The sequence below is a fragment of the Hylobates moloch genome, unplaced genomic scaffold (assembly GCF_009828535.3).
Source record: "Hylobates moloch isolate HMO894 unplaced genomic scaffold, HMol_V3 SCAFFOLD_3, whole genome shotgun sequence".
NCBI lineage: Eukaryota > Metazoa > Chordata > Mammalia > Primates > Hylobatidae > Hylobates > Hylobates moloch.
Window position 1 is genome coordinate 173,741,462 of NW_026652278.1, and position 23,209 is coordinate 173,764,670.

Consider the following 23,209-nt stretch of genomic DNA (forward strand, 5'->3'; position numbering starts at 1 on the left):
GTGGGAATTGAACAATGAGAACTCATGGACACAGGAAGGGGAACATCACACTCCGGGGACTGTTGTGGGGTGGGGGGAGGGGGGAGGGACAGCAATAGGAGATATACCTAATGCTAAATGATGAGTTAATGGGTGCAGCAAAACAACATGGCACATGGATACATATGTAACAAACCTGCACATTGTGCACATGTACCCTAAAACCTAAAGTATAATAAAAAAAAATGATGTTTGGATTACAAAATGACAAGCAAGATGAAATACAATTAAATAATCATTGTTGCAATTAGGTAAATCAAGTTACCAAACTCTCAATGTAGAAAATTGGTGGATGTGAACCCTGGTCAGGAATCTACTCTTATATTTCTTTGTGACCATAAGTTTCATTAAGGTTTGCTGAATCTTATTCTACATAATAGCTGGAAAATTAGAGATAGCTACATATTAACAGAAGAATGCACCTTTCAGGATCACAAACAATATATGCTAGATGCTTCTATTTTGATGTTAGGGATGTGTCAGTGCACAGATGGTTGATACATAAGTATCAGTTGTAATTATCTTTGGGTGGCAAAACTATAAATAATTTTCTATGTATGGGTTTAGCTGTATTTTCTAAAATGAGTATGCATCACTTTTATCATAATAAAATAGTTAATATTTGTAAAAAAAAAAGAATGTACAGGTATTTGACTTGTACCTATAAAATTAATGTGTGTTTATTTTCCAATTTTAGGGCACTAAATTCAAAGAACTACAAGACTGCTTCAGTACCATCCTATTAGCAACCGGAAGACAAGTAGCTTTCTAGATCTTAACTATGAGTAATTCATTATCAAGAGCTAATTATTTGAAAAAATATAAGCTGTTATACAGCAGATAGCTCAAGCAGTTAAAAGAAATTTAAGCCTGCAACGCTAATTCTCTTCCTTATTTTAATACTACTACTTATAATTAATAAATAGTATTTGCTAATAACACGTGGTTGTTGTTTTATGTTTTTAGATCTATGTTTCTGAGCAGAATATGTTTACACATTTTATAAAATCCTGGAGTGCAATCTGTCATTTGCTTTTACTGCTAATGTTAGATCCATTTATATTATTACATAGATACAATATATACACATGATATAGTGAGGCAAATGCTTCAGCTTATATGATAACATGCCCTCTATTTGTGATTTATGTAAAGCATCAGGTTATTTAGCCAATGGCAGCCCCAAGACGAGTTGAGGGGTTGAGGGGAATGTACTTGTTGAGTATCTTATAAAAATTCTGAAGTTGGAAGATGGATGAAGTCAGTCTTTCGTGTCCTCCCATGTTCCTCTCTAGCTGTCAAGCTGCCTCTCCTGGGGCATCCCACCTAGGCCTTACCCGCTAGTCCCCAAGTTATCTCTTCTCCTTCACCTGCCCTATCTCTTTTAACAATATCTGCTCTAAGGCAGGCATAGTGGCTCACACTTGAAATCCCAGCACTTTGGGAGGCTGAGTCGGCTGGATCACGAGGTCAGGAGTTCGAGACCAGCCTGCCCAACATAGTGAAACCCTGTCTCTACTAAAAATACAAAAATTATCTGGGCATGGTGGCGTGTGCCTGTAATCCCAGCTCGGGAGGCTGAGGAAGGAGAATCGCTTGAACCTGGAAGGCAGAGGTTGCAGTGAGCTGAGATCACGCCACTACACTCCAGCCTGGGCAACAGAGTGAGACTCCGTCTCAAAAAAAAAAAAAAAAAAAAAATCTGCTCTTAAAAGACATGATTTAAATTAAATATCTTACTGTAATTCATAGTGAGGTATTGATAGCCCTCATTCACCAGGGGCAGGGGCTGGTGGGGTTTGTATTTTAAAAGGGAAATGTAAAATATCTAAATATCAAATAATACATTGGAAGTTATTTTTGATAATGGTGTGATATGGTTTGGCTGTGTCCCTACCCACCCAAATCTCATCTTGAATTGTAGCTCCCATAATTCCCACATGTTGTGGGAGGGACCTGTGGGAGTTAATTCAATCACGGGGGCAGTTTCCCCCATATGTTCTCGTGGTAGTGAATAAGTCTCGCGAGATCTGATGATTTTATAAGGGGTTTCCTCTTTCGCTTGATTCTGATTCTCTCTTTTCTGCCACCAGGTAAGACGTGCCTTTCACCTTCCACCATGATTGTGAGGCCTCCACAGCCACGTGGAACTGTGAGTCCATTAAACCTCTTTTTCTTTATAAATTACCCAGTCTCGGGTACGTCTTTATCAGCGTTGTGAAAAATGGACAAATATGTGGTGCTTTGTTAGAACTTGTCCTTCTGCCAGTCCAGGCTGCCTAGAGCTGGAAATGAGTTTGTAGAAGGCTACAAGACTCTTCTTTTGGGCCTCCCCACTTTTTTTAAGTGGAGGGAACTATGTCAAGCCAGACATATAGCTGGCTTTTGAAGGAGGAGTGCAGATGGTACAGATAATTTGTACAATTAAGGTTTTAAAGGAATTTTCCATGCCTGCCTCATAACTAACACTGTGCAATTAATATCGTAAACACATTACCAAGGGTATAATGTGAATCAAAGAGTAATATTGAATACATTTGTCTTCAGAATAGGAATGGCCTTACCAAGTACACATAGGTGAATAAAATCTATGGTTATATATCGATAATGTTACCAAAAAAGCCTTATAAATATATTTATTCTTAGGCTGGGCGTGGTGGCTCATGCCTATAATACCCCAATTCTTTTGAGATAAGAGTTTTATATTTTCAGATTTTATCAAAATTTATTTTAGATTTAAAAATCATAATTGTTCATTTTAATCTGTCTTTATAGTTAATTTTTATTAATGTGCCTTTTTAAGACAACACACTTCATATCATATTCATAGATGGGAACACTAATGCCTTCCGGAAGGGTTTAAGCAGTAGTGTGACAATTGACAGACCTTATCCGGATTTTATATGAATGTATTGTGTCAGTTTACAGAAAACCAAATATGGAAACCAGTAATGGGAATAGTGAAATATGTAAAACAATTAAGATTTTTCTAAGTGTCGGTAGAGGAAATCATACACACACATTCGATCTGACAGGTGCAAACTAGTTATGATGCCCATGGATTGTTTTCTTATAATTATTATCTCTTCTTTTAACTTTGAAAATGTAACAATACGAAACAGTTTTATTCTTCAGACTCAGCCATGACACTGGCGTCCTCTATGGACAACTTACACATCTAGTTATCTACTCTCCCGTTATGATGCCTGTATGACTTGGGTAGTTTTCTGCATCCATCATCAATGAGTGACGGAAGAAATAAGCTTGCTCAGCCAGACATCAGTCTCTGCTACAAACCATCTACTTACATCTGTTCAAGGCTCAAATCTGAAACAATGATTGTGGATGTTGATGTAACGTGGAAGAAAGGCTTAATTTTAAGGGAGACTTAGATCAATAAGAAGCTCTAATAAGAACTGGAGAGAAAGTTAAGCAGTAGTACCTCAAGAAAGTTAAGCAGTAGTACGATCATAGTTTTTGAAATCTTATCCTGCTTCTTCAGAGACTGCCTGCTCCTTTTGTATATAAATGTGGAACATGCATTAAGAATAATAAGCCAAGTTCAAGGCCGGGCTCGGTGGCTCATGCCTGTAATCCCAACACTTTGAGAGGCCAAGGTGGGTGAATTACTTGAGGTCAGGAGTTTGAGACCAGCTTGATCAACATGGTGAAATACTGTCTCTACCAAAAATACAAAAATTAACCAGGCATGGTGGTGGGCAACTGTAATCCCAGCTATTGGGGAAGCTGAGGCAGGAGAATTGCTTGAGCCTGGGAGGCGGAGGTTGCAGTGAGCCAAGACTGCACCACTGCACTCCAGCGTGGATGGCAGAGTGAGACTCAAAAAAAAAAAAAAAAAAAGCCAGGTTCAACCTATTACTATTATAGCTGTCTATACTAGAGCAAAATTAATTTCTTAAGACTCTTTCATTATCTGTCATTTGTATTATCTACCTGGAAGAATTATTATGAACACCAAATTTAAAATATTTTGTAAGCTGTAAAATAAATAAAAAATATGTATCGGTCTATTAAGGCTGGGTACAGTGGCCCATGACTGTAGTCCCAGCATTTTGGGAAGCCAAGGCAGGAGGATCACCAGAACCCAGGAGTTTGAGGCCAGACTGGGCCACATGGTGTGACCCTGTCTTTAAAAACAAACTAAAACAAAACAAAACAAAACAAAAACAACCACTAGATCATTATCCATCAAATAATTTGTTGTAAATAAGTTGTAAGGTAATTTGTTAATCTGAATTTTCATCAGTTATAACTTAATTTTCCCAAAGTGAGTTAGTAGCATTATAGTAGGATTACATAACACTTACATAACGCAATGTGCCAGATACCATTCCATGTGCATTCCATATTAATATGTTTTTAATTATTAATCTCTTAATCTACATCTAACAATGAAATAGAGAAAGATTAACTAATTTGTCCAAGTTAGCACAACAACTAGCAGTGGCAAAGCCACATAGTCTTGCTTTTTTTTTCTTTTTTTTTTGAGACAGGGTCTTGCTCTGTCGCCCAGGCTGGAGTGCAGTGGTGTGATCACAGCTCACTGCAGCCTCAACCTCCCAGGCTCAAGCAATCCTGCCACAGCCTCCTGAGTAGCTGGAACCAGAGGCATATGCCACCACACCTGGCTAATTTTTCAAATTTTCTGTGGAGACAAGGTCTCCCTATGCTGCCCACACTCGCCTCCAACTCCTAGGCTCAAACGATCCTCCCACCTCAGCCTTCTGGCTGCTTTTTTTTGAGATGGAGTTTTGCTCTTGTTGCACAGGCTGGAGTGCAATGGCGTGATCTCAGCTCACTGCAACCTCTGCCTCCTGGGTTCACGAGATTCTCCTGCCTCAGTCTCCTGAGTAGCTGGGATTATAGGCGCCTGCCACCATGCCCAGCTAATTTTGTATTTTTAGTAGAGATGGGGTTTCACCTTGTTGGTCAGGCTGGTCTTGAACTCCTGACATCAGGTGATCCTCCCCCCTCGGCCTCCCAAAGTGCTGGGATTACAGGCATGAGCCACCACGCCCAGCCTCTGGCTGCATTTAACAGTTACATTAGTCACTCTACAGCCTTTACCAAAATTAGAGAGCAGGGTTAAGGTGGAGGTTACTTACTTGTAGAAAATCAAGTATAGAACACACGATAGTTTACAAGAAAAAAGACTGAGAAGACCTGTTTCCAGTTTATTCCTCCTCACACCTTATCAAGGGGGCAGGCTATAAGCCTATGGGAGATAGCTAGAAAAACATACATTATCCTCCCTCCCCCCGATATATATATATTGCCAAAAATCTTCATAAAGCAATTAGAAATCATTACACTACTGTTAGAAAGTGACCTAAAAATGGTCGGGCGCAGTGGCTCACGCCTGTAATCCCAGCACTTTGGGAGGCTGAGGCGGGAGGATCACTTAAGCTCAGGAGTTCGAGATCAGCCTGGCCAACATAGTGAAACCTCATCTCTACTAAAAATACAGAAATAAGCTGGGCATGGTGGCACATGCCTGTAGTCCCAGCTGCTCAGGAGGCTGAAGCAGGAGAATGGCTTGAACCTGGGAGGCGGAGGTTGCAGTGAGCTGAGATCAGGCCACTGCACTCCAGCCTGGGCCACAGAGCAAGACTACATCTCAAAAAAAGAAAGAAAGAAAGAGAGAAAGAAAGAAAGTGACCTGAAATGTCATCTTGTCTAAGCTTTGCTGTTGTTGTTAACAGATGGGGTCTCATTCTGTCACCCAGGCTGGAGTGCAGGGGCACAATTATAGCTCACTGCAGCCTCAAACTCCTGGGGTCAAGTGATCCTCCTACCTCAGCCTCCTGAGTAGCTGGGACTACAGGTATGTACCACCCCACCCAGCTAATTTTGTCTAAACTTTTTGATACTTAAAGCTCTTTATAATGTTCGTACAAGGTGAATGCCCAGCCTATGCCTAATATTCTAGTGTAATGGCAGCCTGTTCATTCATCATTCACTTAACAGATGTTGAGTGCCTGCTATATTCCAGGCATGGTTCTGGACACTGGGATTCAGCAGTAAACAAAATAGACAAAGGTAGGTTAAAAGTAAAAGGATGTGCCTAACTTTTTAGTTATATTGTTTGTTTTATATTGTCAATGTTTTTTTAACACTAACACTCTATTTTGTAACCATAATTCAAACAGTTCTTTAATCTTAATTTTGTATTTAAATGGATATAGTGCTCACCATTAGTTATTTTCTTAATACTTTAGTTCTTTGATTTATATTTGATTTTTAGGATTTAGTAATCCATTTTCATGGTATATATTTATTATTTAACTATTCAGAGTTTCTCCTACTGTGATTCATCATTACAAAATAAATATAAAAGGATGCAAAAAGATATACTATGCAAACACCAATCTAAAGACAACTAGAGGGGCTATATTAATATCAGAGACTTTAGAACAAGGAATACCCCTAGGGATAATGAGGGTTATTTCATAATAATAAAGGTATCAGTTTACCAACCGGACATAATAGTGCTAAATGTGTATACATACATAAAAGAGCTTTGGCCGGGCGCGGTGGCTTATGCCTGTAATCCCAGCACTTTGGGAGACCGAGGCAGGTGGATCACCTGAGGTCAGGAGTTTGAGACGAGTCTGGCCAACATGGTGAAACTCCGTCGTTACTAAAAATACAAAAATTAGCCGGGCATTGTGGTGGGTGCCTGTAATCTCAGCTACTCGGGAGGCTGAGGCAGGAGAATTGCTGGAACCCAGGAGGTGGAGGTTGCAGTGAGCTGAGATTGTTCCATTGCACTCCAGCCCGGGCTGACAACAGTGAGACTCCAACTCAAAAAAAATAAAAATAAAATAAAAGAGCTTTAAAACACATTAAACAAATTTATAGAATGAACAAATCAACTTCTCTGTTCCTCTATCAGTAACTGTTAGAACAAGCAGACACAAGATTAGTACAGATATAGATTTGCTCAATCCTGTCAACCACGTTTACTTGGTTGACATTTATAGAACACTCCAGTTCACCTGAAACATCAACCAAGACAGATCATATTCTGGGCAATAAAACAGGCCTCCATAAATTAAAAAAGATTATAGAGTATGTTCTCTGATCAAAACAGAATTACATTAGAAATCAATAAAAGGAAAATAACTGAAAATCTCCAAACATTTAGAAATCAAGCAACTCACTTCTAATCCATTGGGTCAAAGAATAAATCACAAGTGAAAAAGAAAGTATTCTGAACTGAATGAAAATGAAAACATACCAGACTCTGTGATGCAGTTAATGTGGGTACGAAACTAGGGAAGCAGCAAATTAGCCCCAGATAACCCAAAGGAATGAAATTACTAAATAGGAACAGAAATCAATGGAATAAATAACAAAGCAGCAAGAAAAATCAATGAAATAATAAGCTGATTTTTTGAAAAGAAAAATAAAATTGGTAAAACTCTAGCAAGAATAATAAAGAAAAAAGAACCCCCAAATTACCAGTGTCAGAAATTAAACAGGGGACATCGCTACAAGTCCTTTGAACGTTAAAATGCTAATAAGGAATATTATGAACAACTTTGTGACAATAGATTTGAGAACTTACATGAAATGTACAAATTCCTCAGAACACACAAATTATCAACTCTAACTCAAGAAATAGAAAATCTGAATAGTTCTACATTACTAGAAATCATTTAGCAATGTAAAACCTTCCCATTTAGAAAAATCCAGGCCCTCTGGTGAATATTTACATATTATATATTTTCTAAACATGTATGAGTATTACATATTTAAATATTTAAGGAAGGAATAATATTAATAATACCAATCCTAAACAAATTCAGAAAATAGAGGAGGGGAAACACTTCCCGACAGGATTTTCCTGATACCAAAGCCAGACAAAGACATTACAAGAAAATAATACAGACCAACATCCTTCAGAATATAGAAGCAGAAATCAAACTGAATCCAGGAATGTATATGAAAAGAATAATACAACATCACCTAGTGGAGTTTATCCCAGGAATTCAAGGTTAATGTTTCAAAATTAATATAATTTACCATATTAACAGATTAAAGGAGAAAAACAGGATCACCTCAATAAATGTAGGAAAAGCATTGGACAAAATTCTACAAGGAATATTTGAATAGCAGTCTTGGAAAACAGAGTGTCTCTGGAGCACAGGACAGGTGTGCTTGCAACCTCGGAAGCTAGAGATTGTGTTTCCTCTGGAGCCAGGGCAGGCATGCGTATTGTCCAGTGTAATGTTTCCACCTACAGCAAAGGGCAGGCATCTTACTATCCATTAGAATATTCGGGCTTCTAAGCCCACTCTCTCCTGTAATGCAACCCACTGTGTGATCCTCTTTATGCTGCCTATAGAAATTGGGGCTTGTACAACCAATGCAAACATGCTGATACTCTGGCTCCTGCTATGGTAACAAACTCTCCTTAATCTCTCACTCAGGAGTCTTGTGCCTTCCAGTAGAACCCACAAAACTGTAGCAGCCTAAAATATGAGCTTACTTAGTTGGGTAAAATCTCAGATTTGCCACCGTTCTTGACAATATAAAATATATACCTAATTCCAATTTCTAATTTTAAAAACTAGCCTAATCAATTACCAGGTTAATGTAATAATATAATTTAAAATTATTTTGTGGGGGAAAAAGTACTTGGACAAAAGTTTTGAAACATTGATTTTAGCAGTTTATTTATATATCTTGGATGGAAGCAAATGATACAGTTTACTTGGAATTCCTAGAAAAAAAAAAGAATTCTTTTAAGGTGGGAGTGCTACTTATACTTTAAAATAATAATTTTAAATTTTATTTTTTAAATCTAAAATGAAATTTTAAATTTCATTTTTTAAATCTAAAATGAAATTTTAAATTTCATTTTTTAAATCTAAAATGAAATTTTAAATTTCATTTTTTAAATCTAAAATGAAATTTTAAATTTTAATTTAAATTAATAATTTTAATCTTGCTCACTGCCAAAGTTGGCTTGTACACATACAATGCACATAATATAATAAAATAATACAAATTTTATCTAGAAAAATGTCCTAAATAATTTCACTGTATAATAAATTGGATACAAATTTTACAAAACAAAATTGTATTCATCTTAAAGTTTCCTCCTTATTTCTGTACTCTGGCTAGTGCCCAATAGGCTAAAAGAATCTTAAACACATCTCTACTAATCTACCAGGACTTGGCGTACCTTTAAAATCCGAAGCCAAAGGCCTACTCCGAGGACTATAAGTATCTTCGTGAGTATAGTTCTCAAAATGGAATTTCTCTCTTCTTGAAATATAAGTTGTTTTTGAAGGGTCATTATGCTGACTACAAATTTTACCACTTAAACTTGAATATTCTCGTTGAAGATTCCGCATCTCAAACTCCAAGGTATCCCTTTCATTTTCTATGCTTCTTACGTAATTTTCTAAAAGTATTTTGTCTTCAGTAAGTCTACTGATGCTGTTTTCAAATTTTCTATTTTCTTGACTATGTTTCTTTAGTTCTTCTTTTAGAATCTGATTATCTTTTTTGGTTTCCATTACCATTTTTGATAACATTTCACATTCCTTGCCAATTTCTGACAAGCTATTCTTATAAATACTTGCTTCTGATTTTGCATTTTTTATTTCTTGCAGAAAATTCTCTTTGGCAGTAGATTGGTGGGTTTGAATATTCTCAATTTCTCTTTCCATAATGTGTCTGGCAGCAGTAGATTCTTGTAATGTTGTTTCAAGGTTGAGTTTTTCATCTTTAACTGTTTCTATTATTTGAAGAAGCGTCTCTTGTTCTGTTTTCGCCAATCTTTCTTTCTCTTTTAGCTGCATTATCTCTAGCTGGCTTTCTTTTAGTTCATTTTCAAGTGAGCTTTTTTCTTTTAGAAGCTGGTGTGTTTTTTTCTCTAACATTTCTTTTTCATCTTGTATCAATAGAATATTGGTTTTCATTGCTTCCATGTCTGTACTCATTCGATTATTTTCATTATTGACGATGGCCATATCACTTTGAGTTTTGTGTTCCTTACTTTTTAGTTGATCTAATGCTTCCATCGTTTGTTGCTTCTCTAAAGAAAGTTGTATATTTTTTTCCTCTAGAGTTTTATTTTGACCTTGCAGAACATTATATTTACTAATTATTTTTTTTAATTCTTTAAGACATTCTTTGCTGTCTTCTTCTGTTTTACTTAACTTAGACTGAATAGTACTCTTTTCTTCAACCAGATTCTTAAGTTGCTTTTCATATGTTTCAACTTTCTGTATGAGAGATTGTGTGGTAAAGATAAGAGGTTTCATTTTGGACTTAAGGTTTAGATTTTCATTCTCCAGTTCCGTTACTTTTTTCTGTATCTGCACAGATTCTTTTAGGTAATTCTGTAAGTACTGAATTTTTGCAACACACTGCTCAGTAACAGAATTAACTTTGGAAGTTCTCTCATTTTCAAATATTATTGATCCTTGTTTTACTAGAAATGGTTGTCTTTCTTTGTCTTTCATTTCATGTTTTGTTTCGTCGAGGAATGACAGTGTGTATCTTGGAACTCTGGAATGGAATTTTAAATCTGTAATATTTTTGCCAGTGATGGGAATTTCTTTATTATTTTTCTCATTTTTATTTCCCCTGTGTATTTCACTCTTAGATAACTTTTTACATTTTCTACAAAAATTCACATGAAATTTTGACACTGTTTCTCTGAAGGGGAGTAATTTGTTTACTAATGCCTCTAATTCTGAAATTCTCTTTGATTTTACATCTTCATTTAAGTTACCGCCCATCTTTTCTTCCTTAATAAAGCTCATTTTTTCCTGGTGAATAGGGGACAGGTCATATTTACCATTTCTTTGAACATTTGGATCAGTTTGTAAAGTCTGAAGTTCATTTGTAAGTGCCACTTCCCTATCATGTGACTTTTGAAGCTCTTCTTTCATTTGTTTGATAGAATGGCAAACGTCATCTAAATTTTCACCAAATCCATGCTTGAGAAAAGGCACAGTAATTTTGGATTTATCCAGAATTACTGTATCAGCTTGAGACATCACATTTTGAGGTGCAGTAGGTAGAAAACGATAAAAGTTATTATAATTCTTCAAGATGGCAGAATTTTCTGAAGGGTATATAATTATGTTTGAAGATAAATTGTCTGTTGAAGTTCTCAGAGTTAATGTGTCCTCGGAATGTATCTGGGATGGAACATTTACACTTTGAGGGAGACTGTTCACACTATCACCACTTAATTTTTCTTCCACTGAATGAAGTGTCTTGGAATCCTCAAAATGATGACTTTTCTCCATAGAAAGGTTTTCTTCTTGATTCTCTGTAGGCTGTAACAATAAGAAGTAGACTATAAATGTATTGTCATTTGCCACATCATCAAGCAGTACAGATAATATTTTGTGGAGGATTTATTTATGTACCCTAAACAAGCATTTCATCCATTTTCACAGCAAAGGAGCATAACAAGTATGATTTATTTTCTCCAACAGTTGTTTTGAGATCTGTAACTCTGGTCTTCACAATTTACTTAGAACTTGCTCTTATTTCCTTCGGGGTGAGATACATGGGCCAACCCCTCAATTTCAGAAATATAGAAATTTAGCGTCCTTCAAGAGGCCGTCATAGGTAGGTGGGGAAGATGGAACCGATAGGTCAAATGGGAGTTTCAGGCAAATGAATGTTTCCAATTCTGGGCTATTTGTTAACCTTAGCTTGCACTCGTTTCAGGTGATTTTAGGACTGTGACCATCCTGGAAGTGTGAATTCGAGTCAGTGTGGACACAGTGATGGTAACTTTGGTTTGGAGCTTTTCTAGGGAATTTACCCCAGACCCAGGTCAATCCTAAGTGAATAGATTGGCTATAAAAACTGCCTTGTATTTGAATTTACCCGGGAATCTTTCAGGATCTGGACTAAGTCAAATGTCCCTCACAGACTCTTAACAGAAATGGGAAAACTGCAAAAGTACAGAGGTAGACACACATCTTTTAAGGTTTTCAGGACTGGAGTTTCCTTGTTTTCATCTCTGATGGTCCATTTTTCCTGTAACAAAGGGGACCATGTAAAGTGAAATGAACTGATGGTAGTCACGTTTTGAAGTACCTACATATAGAAATGATTTCTGTAGAATAACATACCAAATCCTTTTCAATGCGCGTGCCAAACGCCAGATTTTTTTCTGAGCTAAACTGTGGGTTTTCTACTTCAGTAATACTTTTGTTCAATATTTCACTGATTTCCAACTGTAACTTTAAAAGATAAATTGAGAAAAATTTGATTTCAGATTTGTAAACTTATGAATGTACAGGAACAATAGACATTATAATTAAAAGGTGTGTTTAAATTTCCTGCCCGTAAAAAGTCTTTCCCATTGTATAGAATATAAATGAAAGCTACTTAATTTATTGTAATCTATATTGTTAATCTTTAAGAAAATTATGCCTTAATTGTTATAAAATCAGAAATGATTTAGTAAAACAAAGTTTTATGAACTACATTCACATGATTTTAGGTGTCTGATTTTTACATTGTTGAATAAGAGACCTTTGGAATCTATTCTGTCCCCCTTAGGAGGAGTTATCTTCCCTTCCTATTTCCCTGCAGGTGCTTTTAGTATAAGAACATTGGGATGAAGTTTACATTCGGTCTTTAGTGAATATGTGTGTGTTACATACCCCCAATATCCACACTCTAGCCTTCTGTTTATACTTCTCCTTATTTCTTCTGGATGAAGCGTGTTTAGGGTAGTATTGATTCTGCCTCTAACTCCCAGGGGCACCTGACTGAGTGCTAACTAGTCAGGGAACAGTGGCCACCTGACAGTGATTGGTTCAAGCATTGCATGTGACCCAGTAGGGATCCATCTGAATCAGGCCAAGAACCTCAGTCTAAACTATTATGAGCAAAGTGTAGCCGGGGGCGGTGGCTCACACCTGTAATCTCTGCATTTTGGGAGGCCGAGGTGGGCAGATCACCTAAGGTCGGGAGTTCAAGACCAGCCTGGCTAATATGGTGAAACCTGGTCTCTACTAAAAATACAAAAATTAACCAGGCATGGTGGTGGGCACCTGTAGTCCCAGCTACTCAGGAGGCTGAGGCAGGAGAATTGCTTGAACCCAGGAGGCAGAGGTCGCAGGGAGCCAAGATCATGCCACCGCACTCCAGCCTGGGCGACAAGAGCGAAACTCCTTCTCAAAGCAAAGTGTACTCTCTTCTCTGACTTGAATTTGGAAGGAGAAAGAACTGGACCTTCTAGCAGATCTTCTACCACCACAGGGAGTCTGAGAATCCCCTACTGTGGAAAACAGAATCAGGATACAGAGTGAGACCTGTTTTGATGACACAAGGCCTGATCAGGTGGACTCAGCTACCCTGAAGTGAGCTCTCTCCAGGACTTTCATTTACTTGAGCTATTAAAGTGCATTTTTTCCCTAAGCCAATTTGAATTAGATTTCATGTCACTTATAATGAGGGTCCCTATTTGTAGTCTGTATATAGACTTTAAACATGTATTTAAAAAATCAGCGAGTGCTATCTCTTTTGGCTTGTTTCCAAATATAAGTATAATAGAGAGAAGAATGTAGCTTCCTTAAAAGAAATTTTGCGCCTAGAATATGCTGTAGCCTCTATTATACTAAATTCTGTGTCAGCTAATCCATTGGCTAGTGACCATCAGCTTAGAAGATGGATGATACTTCAAGGTAAGATATTTCATATATAGATTAAAAGAAACATACCATGCTGACATTCTGCAAAGTCTGCATTCGCAAAGCCTGAAATGATTCCATCTGCTGCTGAAGGACCTATGACAAAAGTAAAGTATGAAATTGAATATTTTTAGGTAGGTAAACATATTCTTGAATTGTTATGATTTTATGTCTCTCAAAGTTGCCTATTACTTGAAAGGATCCCATGAGGGTCAGGTGGTTCACATTCTTAGTCATTTTGCTAACTCCCCAATGTGCTTTCATGGAGATCTTTGTGAGGATAAAGTGAGAGAACCCGTATGCATTTAGGGAGTATTTATTCTGAAAAAGATCAGTCTTTACCCAGAATTTTGGGGATAATAAAATGGAATATAGAACTCACTTTCAATGCTGATTGTGGTTGGATTTGATTTTCTGATTCTGCTATGCAGCCATATTCTAAGAAGCAAAATTGAAAAACCATGTGACTTAATTCTTAAATTTTATTTTTTAAAACCTATAATAGAAAGCAGTCTCCTAACTTCCTTGGATAGTGAGGCAGAGATAATGAGAACTTCTGATATTCACACTATGCTAGTCACATAATAAGCTTAAGTGATAATTCTCGCTTGACTTAATATATCCGCCTGAGGTTGTAATAGTGTCTTCGCTTTTAGAGTACACCATTAATTTGCAACACCACACTCAGAACTGTCAAAAACTCAAATATCAGATATCTTTGTTTCTGGGATATAAACTACATTCAAAAACACCTAATAATGCTCATATTATGGGAGACCCTTGGCAAAGTAGTATATAGGCCTCAATTTCTGTGAAATTTCCATGTGACACTTTTCCCCTTATGGAAACCAAGTTGGATCAACAGCATAATTTTTATCTTGGTCTTAAGCACAGTACCCACGTGTGGCTTCCCTTGGGAAGGGCAGTTTCACATTCACACATTCATGGTCTTTTTTTTTTTTCTGAGATGGAGTCTCGCTCTGTCGCCCAGGCTGGAGTGCAGTGGCGTGATCTCGGCTCACTGCAAGCTCCGCCTCCCGGGTTCACGCCATTCTCCTGCCTCAGCCTCCGGAGTAGCTGGGACTACAGGCACCCGCCACCATGCCTGGTTAATTTCTTTTTGTATTTTTAGTAGAGATGGGGTTTCACCGTGTTAGCCAGGATGGTCTCAAACTCTTGACCTCGTGATCCGCCCGCCTCGGCCTCCCAAAGTGCTGGGGTTACAGACGTGAGCCACCACGCCCGGCCCACATTCACGGTCTTTAGATCCTCTCTTGGCCGTGTATGAATGGGCCCAGGCCTGGAGCGCTTCTTTACCAAGGGGACTCTTTCTAAAGTCCTCGCTCACAGCCTGTGCTGGACTTGCTACCATGTGTGGGGATAGCACTCCCCGCTTCAGACTCTGTGTACTCCTTTGTTCTGCTAAAGTGTGTGTGTCGTATGGTACCTGGTTAACCCCACTACTCTAACTGTCCCCTGCTAGATTGCAGATGGGCCAGGAGGGGCCCAATGGCCATGGGGAACCAACACCCACTACTGAGGCTGATCTTGCTCCGTCTCTTCGCTCTGTGAGTAAAGGGTTGTTACATCCAGTGCTTGACTGTTGTGTTTTGCTTGGTGACTCTGATACTAAGATACAGTAGACAGAAGTACACCAACTTCTTTTGATAATAGGCAGAATGTCACTTGCTTGATACCGTCCTGGATAGATTATAGATCTGCAACAGGGGGAGACTGTCATGTTTGCAAATGTCCTTACATCTGTCTTTCTCCGCATGTTAGGCTGCTTGCTTTGTAAACTTTTTATGAAAGAGTGTATTCATAAAAGCTTTCAGTGTCCTAAGTGAAATGAGAGCTATGAAGGAATGTTCCCCTAGCTGATAATTTCTGCCCTAAGTTTTAAAAGAGGTCAGTGAATCTCCTTTGGACTGGCAGACTGTCAGATACTAGAGAAGCTGCCCCTTTGCAAAGTACAGGCACCCCTTCTGCTCTCTGACCCTCATCACCGAAGGGGCAACGCTGGTTCGGAGCTTGGAGCTGCCTGGCTATTGAAGAATCCCACCTTCAGTCAGAGGGCAGGGAGGGAGAGTGAGTGTGTCTGGATCTTGCTTAGCTTTGCCTCCACCTTCAGTCAGAGGGCAGATCTTGCTGTCTGGATCTTGCTTAGCTTTGCCTCTTCTTGGGAATAAAATGGCAGCTAAACTCCTGGTATCCTGAACTGTTCATCTAAAAAATAAGGAACTGAAGGAAGGCCCAGACCAGTATAGGAAGGAAACACAATGTTTTTCAGACTCTAAAGTAACCTCTTCTAATGAACTTAATTAGACCAAAGTGCAGATTGGAAAGAATATATCACCTAGAATCCCGCCACCCACAACGAACTGTTGTTAATTTTAGGTGCCATCTTTCAGTCAGCTCTCTATGCACATATGTGGATGAAGTGGAATCATTTTATACATAAATGGTATTTTACATAAATAGTACCTATATTTACTTGAATTTAAGAGAAGTTTTTAAACTGCAAGTAGTGGAAATTATTTCTAGTATTTAGATTTTTTTTTTTTACTGCATGAGAGATATTATTTCCTAAGAGATCCCTGTAAACTAGTGAAAATTAACATGAAAAGAATTAAGAGATTGAAATCTTTATTGTTTCGATAACATACAGTTCTATTGTATTCATTGTTGACTTACTCCCTGCCAAGAGAGATGAGAAAATTAGCATTCTATTTCCTTCCATGCCTATTTCCCTCTTTTCATGATATTTGCTAGTTATATGATTTATACACTGTGAAAGTTTATGTTTACATTCTGTTCTGTAACTGTAATTTCCACACAGGTCTTTATTTAAACACAAAGGTAGGATATCATTCTCATAAATATATTCAGCCTTCAACTCTATTCTGAGTGATGTAACTGTTCAAAATTCTGTCTCCTTCCTATACCTACAGGAATAGCTTCCTTTTTCTGTACAGATTTCCTTTCATTAGGAGGATTTGCAAGTTCAAAGCGAAATATAAGATTCCTTTAGCTAAAACCAAATAAGAAATACGAGACCAAAAGAAATGTACAGACTTAATAAAGGGATACAGCAAATCAAAGATTTTTAAAGAAAGCAATGGGATTTATACATGTTGTCTACATATATTTTTCATCTTCCATCTCTTCTTCCTTTTTTGGCCTCAGCGTGATTGCACTGTTACTAAGCAGCTTAATGAACCCACGGGAGCCCAAGATAAGGACACATCGAGCAGGGGACAGGGGCTAGATTATGCAGGGCCTCCAGGCCAAGCTGAGCCAGTTGGCTTTTCCTTTAAGCGAAACGGGGAACTTTGGAAGGTTTCCATCAGGAGAATGATTTGATCTGACTGAAAAGTTTACCGGTCACTCTGCTACATGATAATGGAGTATGGGGTGGGGGTAAGAAGGCAATTACATGGCTACTGCAATAATCCAAGTGGAGATGAAGATATCTTGGACTAGAATGGTGGTGGGGGAGATGGGGAAAAGTAGGTGGATTCAGAATATACTTTGGAGATGAAGCCAGCAGCATTGCTGGAGGATTCATTGGGGCCAGGAGAGAGGAATGAAGGATGGCTCCTTGTTTTTTGGTGAGAGCAGATGGATGAGGGATGATGTCATTTACTGGGACATACTTTAGGAGACATACTTTAGGAGTAGGAACGTACTTTAGGAGAAAAACATTTTTAGATATGTTAAGGCTAGGTTGTCTGTTAAACATCAAAGGAGAGCTATCCATAGTCAGATGGGTCTACCAGTGTATGGTTCATGGGAGCAGCAATGAACACATCATTCAACATGGATGGGCCAGGTGCAGTGGCTCACACCTCCAATCCCAGCACTTTGGGAGGCCTAGGCGGGCAGATCACGAGGTCAGGAGATCGAGACCATCCTGGCTAACATGGTGAAACCCCGTCTCTACTAAAAATACAAAAAAATTTGCTGGGTGTGGTGGCGCGTGCCTGTAATCCCAGCTACTCAGGAGGCTGAGGCAGGAGAATCGTTTGAACCTGGGAGGTGGAGGTCGCAGTGAGTCGAGATTATGCCACTGCACTCCAGCTTGGAAGACAGGAGTGAAACTCCATCTAAAATAAATAAACAAACATGGATGTCACTGCTGGTCATGTGGAAGGACATGCATAGAAGCCCGAACGAAGTGCTTGAGAGAATGGAATGGGGAAGATTGGTGGGCATGGAGGATAGGTCGCTCTTCCTAGTTTCACTGTGGAAGGGATGACAGTGCATCCAGGAAGAGATGTGAAGGTCAAGAGGGATTTTTTTTCTTTTTTGGAGATGGAGTCTCACTCTGTTGCCCAGGCTGGAGTGCAGTGGCGTGATCTTGGCTCACTGCAACCTCCACCTCCAAGGCTCAAGCGATCCTCCCATGTCAGCCTCCGGAGTAGCTGGGACCACAGGTGTGTGCCACCACATCTGGCTAAGAGAAGGAATTTTTTTTTTTTTTAAACCGCAGGACATTCTAACATGCTTGTTTGCTGCTGGAATCACATAGCAGAAAGGGAGAAAAGCAATACTTCTGGACAATGAGGGAGGCTAATTGCAGAAGCTGGGACTTGAGAATTCCACAGGAGATGAGATCCAGAGGAAATCACTTTTGATTGATCAAGGACAATTCTTCCATTGAAATGGGAGAAGACCTAGAATATGGGTTTCACAAATGTGAAGGGTGAGAACAAAGGAGTTTGGGTCTGAGTGCTTCTACTTTTTTCATATAGAGTGGGACCATGTTATGAGTGGAGAGGCCAGGGAGAAACGTGTTCGAGATTTGAGAACAGGAGGAGTGAAATAGCTTTTTTGCAGAGGATTTGAAGAAGAATTTGCTGTGGAAATAAAGTAAGTTTTCCCAATAGCATTGAGAGCGCATTTTAGATTCATGGTATGACTCAAAAGTGAGTGTTTTTCTCCAGCAAAGTTCAGATGATTCTGCACAGGCAGAGAGTAGGCAGGGAGTCAGATTCATCTATTTTTAAAAGCTATTAACATAACTTTCTGTTTTTCTTATGAGTTTCAGAGACATCGGCTGCTACTTATTCCCAAAGGAAAGGTAATTTAAAAACTCGGCAAAACTTAGTCACACAGAATTATGTGTGATTCTAGAATTGGAAGGGAAATTATCAAAGAACCCAGGAGATAAAACACAATCACACTTCACTATTTACCAAGTCCCTGCTAAACACACAGTATCGGGAGGCATATAAACAAAGTGGAAGACATGGTCCCATCCACCAAGATGAGAGTTTATTGGGAATGTAAGAATATTACTCATCTCATATTCAACTTAAATTTTCCAGCTGTTTCATATTTCTGTCAAAAGTGAAAAACAAGGTAGTTATCAATGGGATGACTTTTGAGGCAATTTTTATTCTGAGCCTGCAAAAAATATTGTATTCAACGTATACAAAAAGTACCAACTGCATACCTGTAGCAAACAGACCCAGAGGAACAAATACATCCTGAAAATGCAACAGGGTAATGATTCCACGTAAGATGTCAGGCTCTCTGCAAGCTTTGTAGTTCTCAGATTCTTCTCATTGCAACCTCTGCCTCTGCCTCCCGGGTTCAAGTGATTCTCCTGCCTCAGCTTCCTGAGTAGCTGGGACTACAGGCATGTGCCACCACACCCGGCTAATTTTTGTATTTTTAGTAGAGACGGGGTTTCACCATGTTGGCCAGGCTGGTCTCAAACTCCTGACCTCAGGTGATCCTCCTGCCTCGGCCTCCCAAAATGCTGGGATTACAGGTGTGAGCCACCACGCCTGGCCGCAGGTTCTAATACTGAGTTCTGCTGTGACAATTGAAGTTCATTCCTAGACGTCCCTGTCTTACAAAGCTTTGTGAGGTGTGGCACCCTCTGCATGAGGCTTTGTCACAGTCATTATGCAAGGAGCTATGCAGCAGGTTGCCTGCTGCCCAGATTTGAATTCTAGCTTTGCCACACACTCGCGGTGAGGGGATAACTCTAGACGGTGTCCAGTTTGTAGGTAAAGCCCTTACTGAGGTGTACGAGGTGTACGGCACATAGTGAATGCTCAAGAGACACTAACTCATTACTGCAGAGGCAATATGATGATAATTTGGTAAATTGAAAATTTCTAGTCAAGACGGAGGGGAGAGAAGGCTTCTCAAAATTCTCCAGTGCTTCTCAATTTTCTCAGAATAAATCCCAAATTCATCCATGGAACTACAAAGCCCTGTCCTGCTTCCTCCCTCCTACCCTTCCCTGCTTGTTCTGCTCCATTTACAAGAGCGACTGCTCCTCAGTCACACGAGCCACGCTCCCACCACAGGGTCTTTGCAGTTGCCATTCTCTCTGCCTGCAATGCTCTTTCCCTAGAAATCTGCACAGATTGCTTCTTTACTTCCTTTTGGTCTTGGTTCAGATGGGACCTGCTGAGTGAGCCCTTCTCCTACCACCCTGTTTAAAATGACACACTTCTCACCCACCTCTGCCACTCCAAATATTCCTCCGCGCCTTCTCAGCCTTATTTTCTCCATAGAATTTATTCCCCCCTTACACACAATAGCCTTTGTCTGTCTGTTCCCTCACTAGAAGGTAGGCTCCATGCAGGCAGGGAATCTTGCATGTTTTGTTCACCGTTGGATCCCCAGCACCTAGAACAGCACTTGAAACTTAGCAGGTGCTCAAAAGAATATGCTCCACTGAAATGAGACCACCACTTCTCCTGTTGTCCTTCCCAGCTTCTCCCCAATCTCCCCTTTTCCCTAGTTTATAAGACAGGAGAAAAGGGAGAAAGCAAAAAGTTGGAAAGAAACAGAAGTAAGATAAATAGCTAGATGACCTTGGCGTCACCACCTGGCCCTGGTGGTTAAAATAATAATAATATTCACCCCTGACCAAAACTAGTGGTGTTATCTGTAAATTCCAGACATTGTATGAGAAAGCACTGTAAAACTTTTTGTTCTGTTAGCTGATGTATGTAGCCCCCAGTCACGTTCCTCACGCTTACTTGATCTATTATGACCCTTTCACGTGGACCCCTTAGAGTCGTAAGCCCTTAAAAGGGCTGGGAATTTCTTTTTCGGGGAGCTCGGCTCTTAAGACATGAGTCTGCCGACGCTCCCGGCCGAATAAAAAAACCTCTTCCTTCCTTAATCCGGTGTCTGAGGAGTTTTGTCTGCGACTCGTCCTGCTACACCACAAACGAACGAATGAATGAAGGCTCGGGTAGAACAGGGTGCTGGCAACGCCACCCTGGACACCCTCAAATTCAAAAGTCTCTCACAAACCCATTCCAATAAGGGTTAATTAGGTTAACCACTAGTTCTGAAATCAGAGAGACCTTGGGAACGTTCTATAACTCTTTGTAACCTGGCAGTAGTTATGCAAATCAGGTCATTATTTTGACAGTACACGGGGAATGGATCACTTGGTGACAATAAAGCATCAATAGGAGAGTAGAGAGAAGGGCGCCAGCCATACCTCCTAGTTTTGCCTGTAGTTGCAGGCAGGAAATTCCTGGGTGGCCCCTGACTCAAGATAACTGGTGTTTATTGAGAACCTGTCCTGTGTCCACCCCATACCTGTAAGCACTGTGTTCTGGCGAGAAAGACTGTAACTCTTCAACAAGCACATGTGCTATTTTGCATGTAACTATTTTCTGTAAATGTTGGCATCTTTCTCCAGAACCCTAAGCCTCACTGATGTTAGAAAACGTGTCTTGCCAAATTAAGGTACTTCTATTTCTTCTGACCTTACATCGGAGCTACCTCAATGTCTCAACTCTCTGTGAGGACTCTTTCTCTTTTGTTCGGGGGCCCCTTTGCCCCTCCTGGTTGCCCACGGAAACCTGCAAATCTCATGGATGGAGGCAGGAGGACGGAGAGGGGACTGGCCAGTGCCTGTCCTGCTGGCCTCCACCGGGGTGTTGCTCATCCTGGTAGTGCCTGGGCAGCCGGGTGTCTTCTGCCTACTGAGGTGTGGCTGCTCTAGTCTCTTCTTTCCGGGCCCTGACAAGGCTTTTTGTGAAGATCTTGGATGATGGAGGTGCAGAAATCCCGTCCCAACCTCAGGCCTCTTGTGGTTCAGCACTTTGGCATCAGGATTGCCCATATCCTACAGAGGGGCAACTGGGGGTCCGGGCATGGCACATCAGTCTAGACCCTTCTCCTGCCCCGTGCTCTGCTCCTTCCCCGGCATGTCCCCTCACAGCAGGCTCCTCTGAGAGGCCTGTAGTCAGTCGCCTGGGACTCCACCTTCAATGTCCTCAGATTGCCCTAGCTGGGTATCCCCATCTTATTCATAGTTTATGTGGCGCTTGAAAGCTTTAGCTATGTGGCTATTTCAAACATCCTCCCCATATAATATCCTGTAGTCCATAAATACTTACTGTAAAAAGTAGTTTTCTTTAGAAAAGGTATACACTCCTCCCTGGATATCCACAGGGGATTGGTTCCAGAGCTTCTGCGGATAACAAAATCTGCAGATGCTCAAGTCCCTCATACAAAATGGGGTAGTATTTGCATAGCTTCTATGCGTATCCTGTTGTATACTTTAAATCATCTCTCGATTACTTGTAATACCTTATGCAATGTAAATGCTATGTAAATGGCTGTTATACTGTTCAAAATTTGCATTTAAAAAATGTGGTACTGTTATTTTTAAATTGTCTTTTTTCCCCCTGAATATTTTCCATCTGTGGTTGGTTGAATCCAAGGATGCGGAACTCCCAGATACCGAGGGCTGACTGCATACCGTTTTAGTGTGTGTCCAAAAAACTGAACAATTCTTACTTAGCATTCAGAGAAGCAACGTAGCATAGCTTGGTGGTGAAGACAGGCAGTCCGGAGCCGCCCTACTGAATGCCCGCTCCATTCCTCGATGCCTGTGTGACCTCAGGGAGTTAACCTCTCTGTGCCCGTTTCCTCATCTGCAAAATGGGGATCGTGATAGCACCTACTTCGTATAAGTGTTGTGAGAATTAAACAGTTGATCCATTACGTGCTTAGAACAGCACTGGCACAAAGCGCGAGTGCCGTGGTGGCTGCTGTCAGTGTCATCACGGCCGTGGGAAGCACGCCAGGTGAGTAGGTGGCGCAGGCCAGATGCTGCCGCCTGTGTATAGTTAAAGGAGCCTTTTACGGTCTGGCGATTTTACCTGTGTCACTGCAGCCACTTTCCTTCACCCCCTCCGAAGAATTTAGGATCTTGGACGCTGAAAGGAGAACGGAGTCAACTTCATCCTCTTCCTGGTGCTGCTTTTCTGTAACAGAACCGTCCGGGGCTGTTGGGTCGCGGGGCGGGGCGTGGCGGGGCTGGCGGCGTAGCGGGGTGGAGGGATGGGGCGGGGCAGGGCTGAAGGCTGGGGCGGGGCGGAGGGAATGGGGCTGGGGCGGGGCTGAGGGCTGGGATGCGGCGGAGAGATTGGGCGGGGCTAGGGCCAGAGGAATGGGGCGGGGTCAGGGCT

At 40.3% G+C, this 23,209-nt stretch overlaps 2 protein-coding genes across 17 annotated transcripts in view; one reads left to right on the forward strand and one right to left on the reverse strand.

Moving 5' to 3' along the window:
• The window catches only part of CFAP96 (cilia and flagella associated protein 96), a 27,543-nt gene extending 25,312 nt beyond the window's left edge, over positions 1-2,231 (forward strand). Inside the window, exon 8 of one of the 2 annotated variants that reach the window (XM_032149041.2) lies at positions 2,133-2,231. In XM_032149041.2, coding sequence (XP_032004932.1) covers positions 2,133-2,136 — 4 coding nt within the window. In that variant the 3' untranslated portion in view covers positions 2,137-2,231. Of the gene's footprint in view, positions 1-736; positions 981-2,132 lie in introns of those variants that run through there. The other variant, XM_032149040.2, reaches the window with a different exon arrangement.
• CCDC110 (coiled-coil domain containing 110) overlaps positions 1-23,209 on the reverse strand; it is a 38,878-nt gene that overhangs the window by 10,206 nt on the left and 5,463 nt on the right. For 2 of the 15 annotated variants that reach the window (XM_058436953.1, XM_058436952.1), the window contains exons 2-9: positions 22,901-23,005; positions 22,536-22,672; positions 14,128-14,183; positions 13,776-13,841; positions 12,177-12,287; positions 12,022-12,081; positions 9,254-11,366; positions 7,853-8,302 (exon numbers count right to left, since the gene is read on the reverse strand). In XM_058436953.1, the coding sequence (XP_058292936.1) occupies positions 8,085-8,302; positions 9,254-11,366; positions 12,022-12,081; positions 12,177-12,287; positions 13,776-13,841; positions 14,128-14,183; positions 22,536-22,542 (2,631 nt within the window). In that variant the 5' untranslated portion in view covers positions 22,543-22,672; positions 22,901-23,005 and the 3' untranslated portion in view covers positions 7,853-8,084. Of the gene's footprint in view, positions 1-7,852; positions 8,303-8,724; positions 8,789-9,253; positions 11,367-11,928; positions 12,082-12,176; positions 12,288-13,775; positions 13,842-14,127; positions 14,184-22,132; positions 23,006-23,209 lie in introns of those variants that run through there. The other 13 variants (XM_058436949.1, XM_058436951.1, XM_058436956.1 and 10 more) reach the window with 13 other exon arrangements.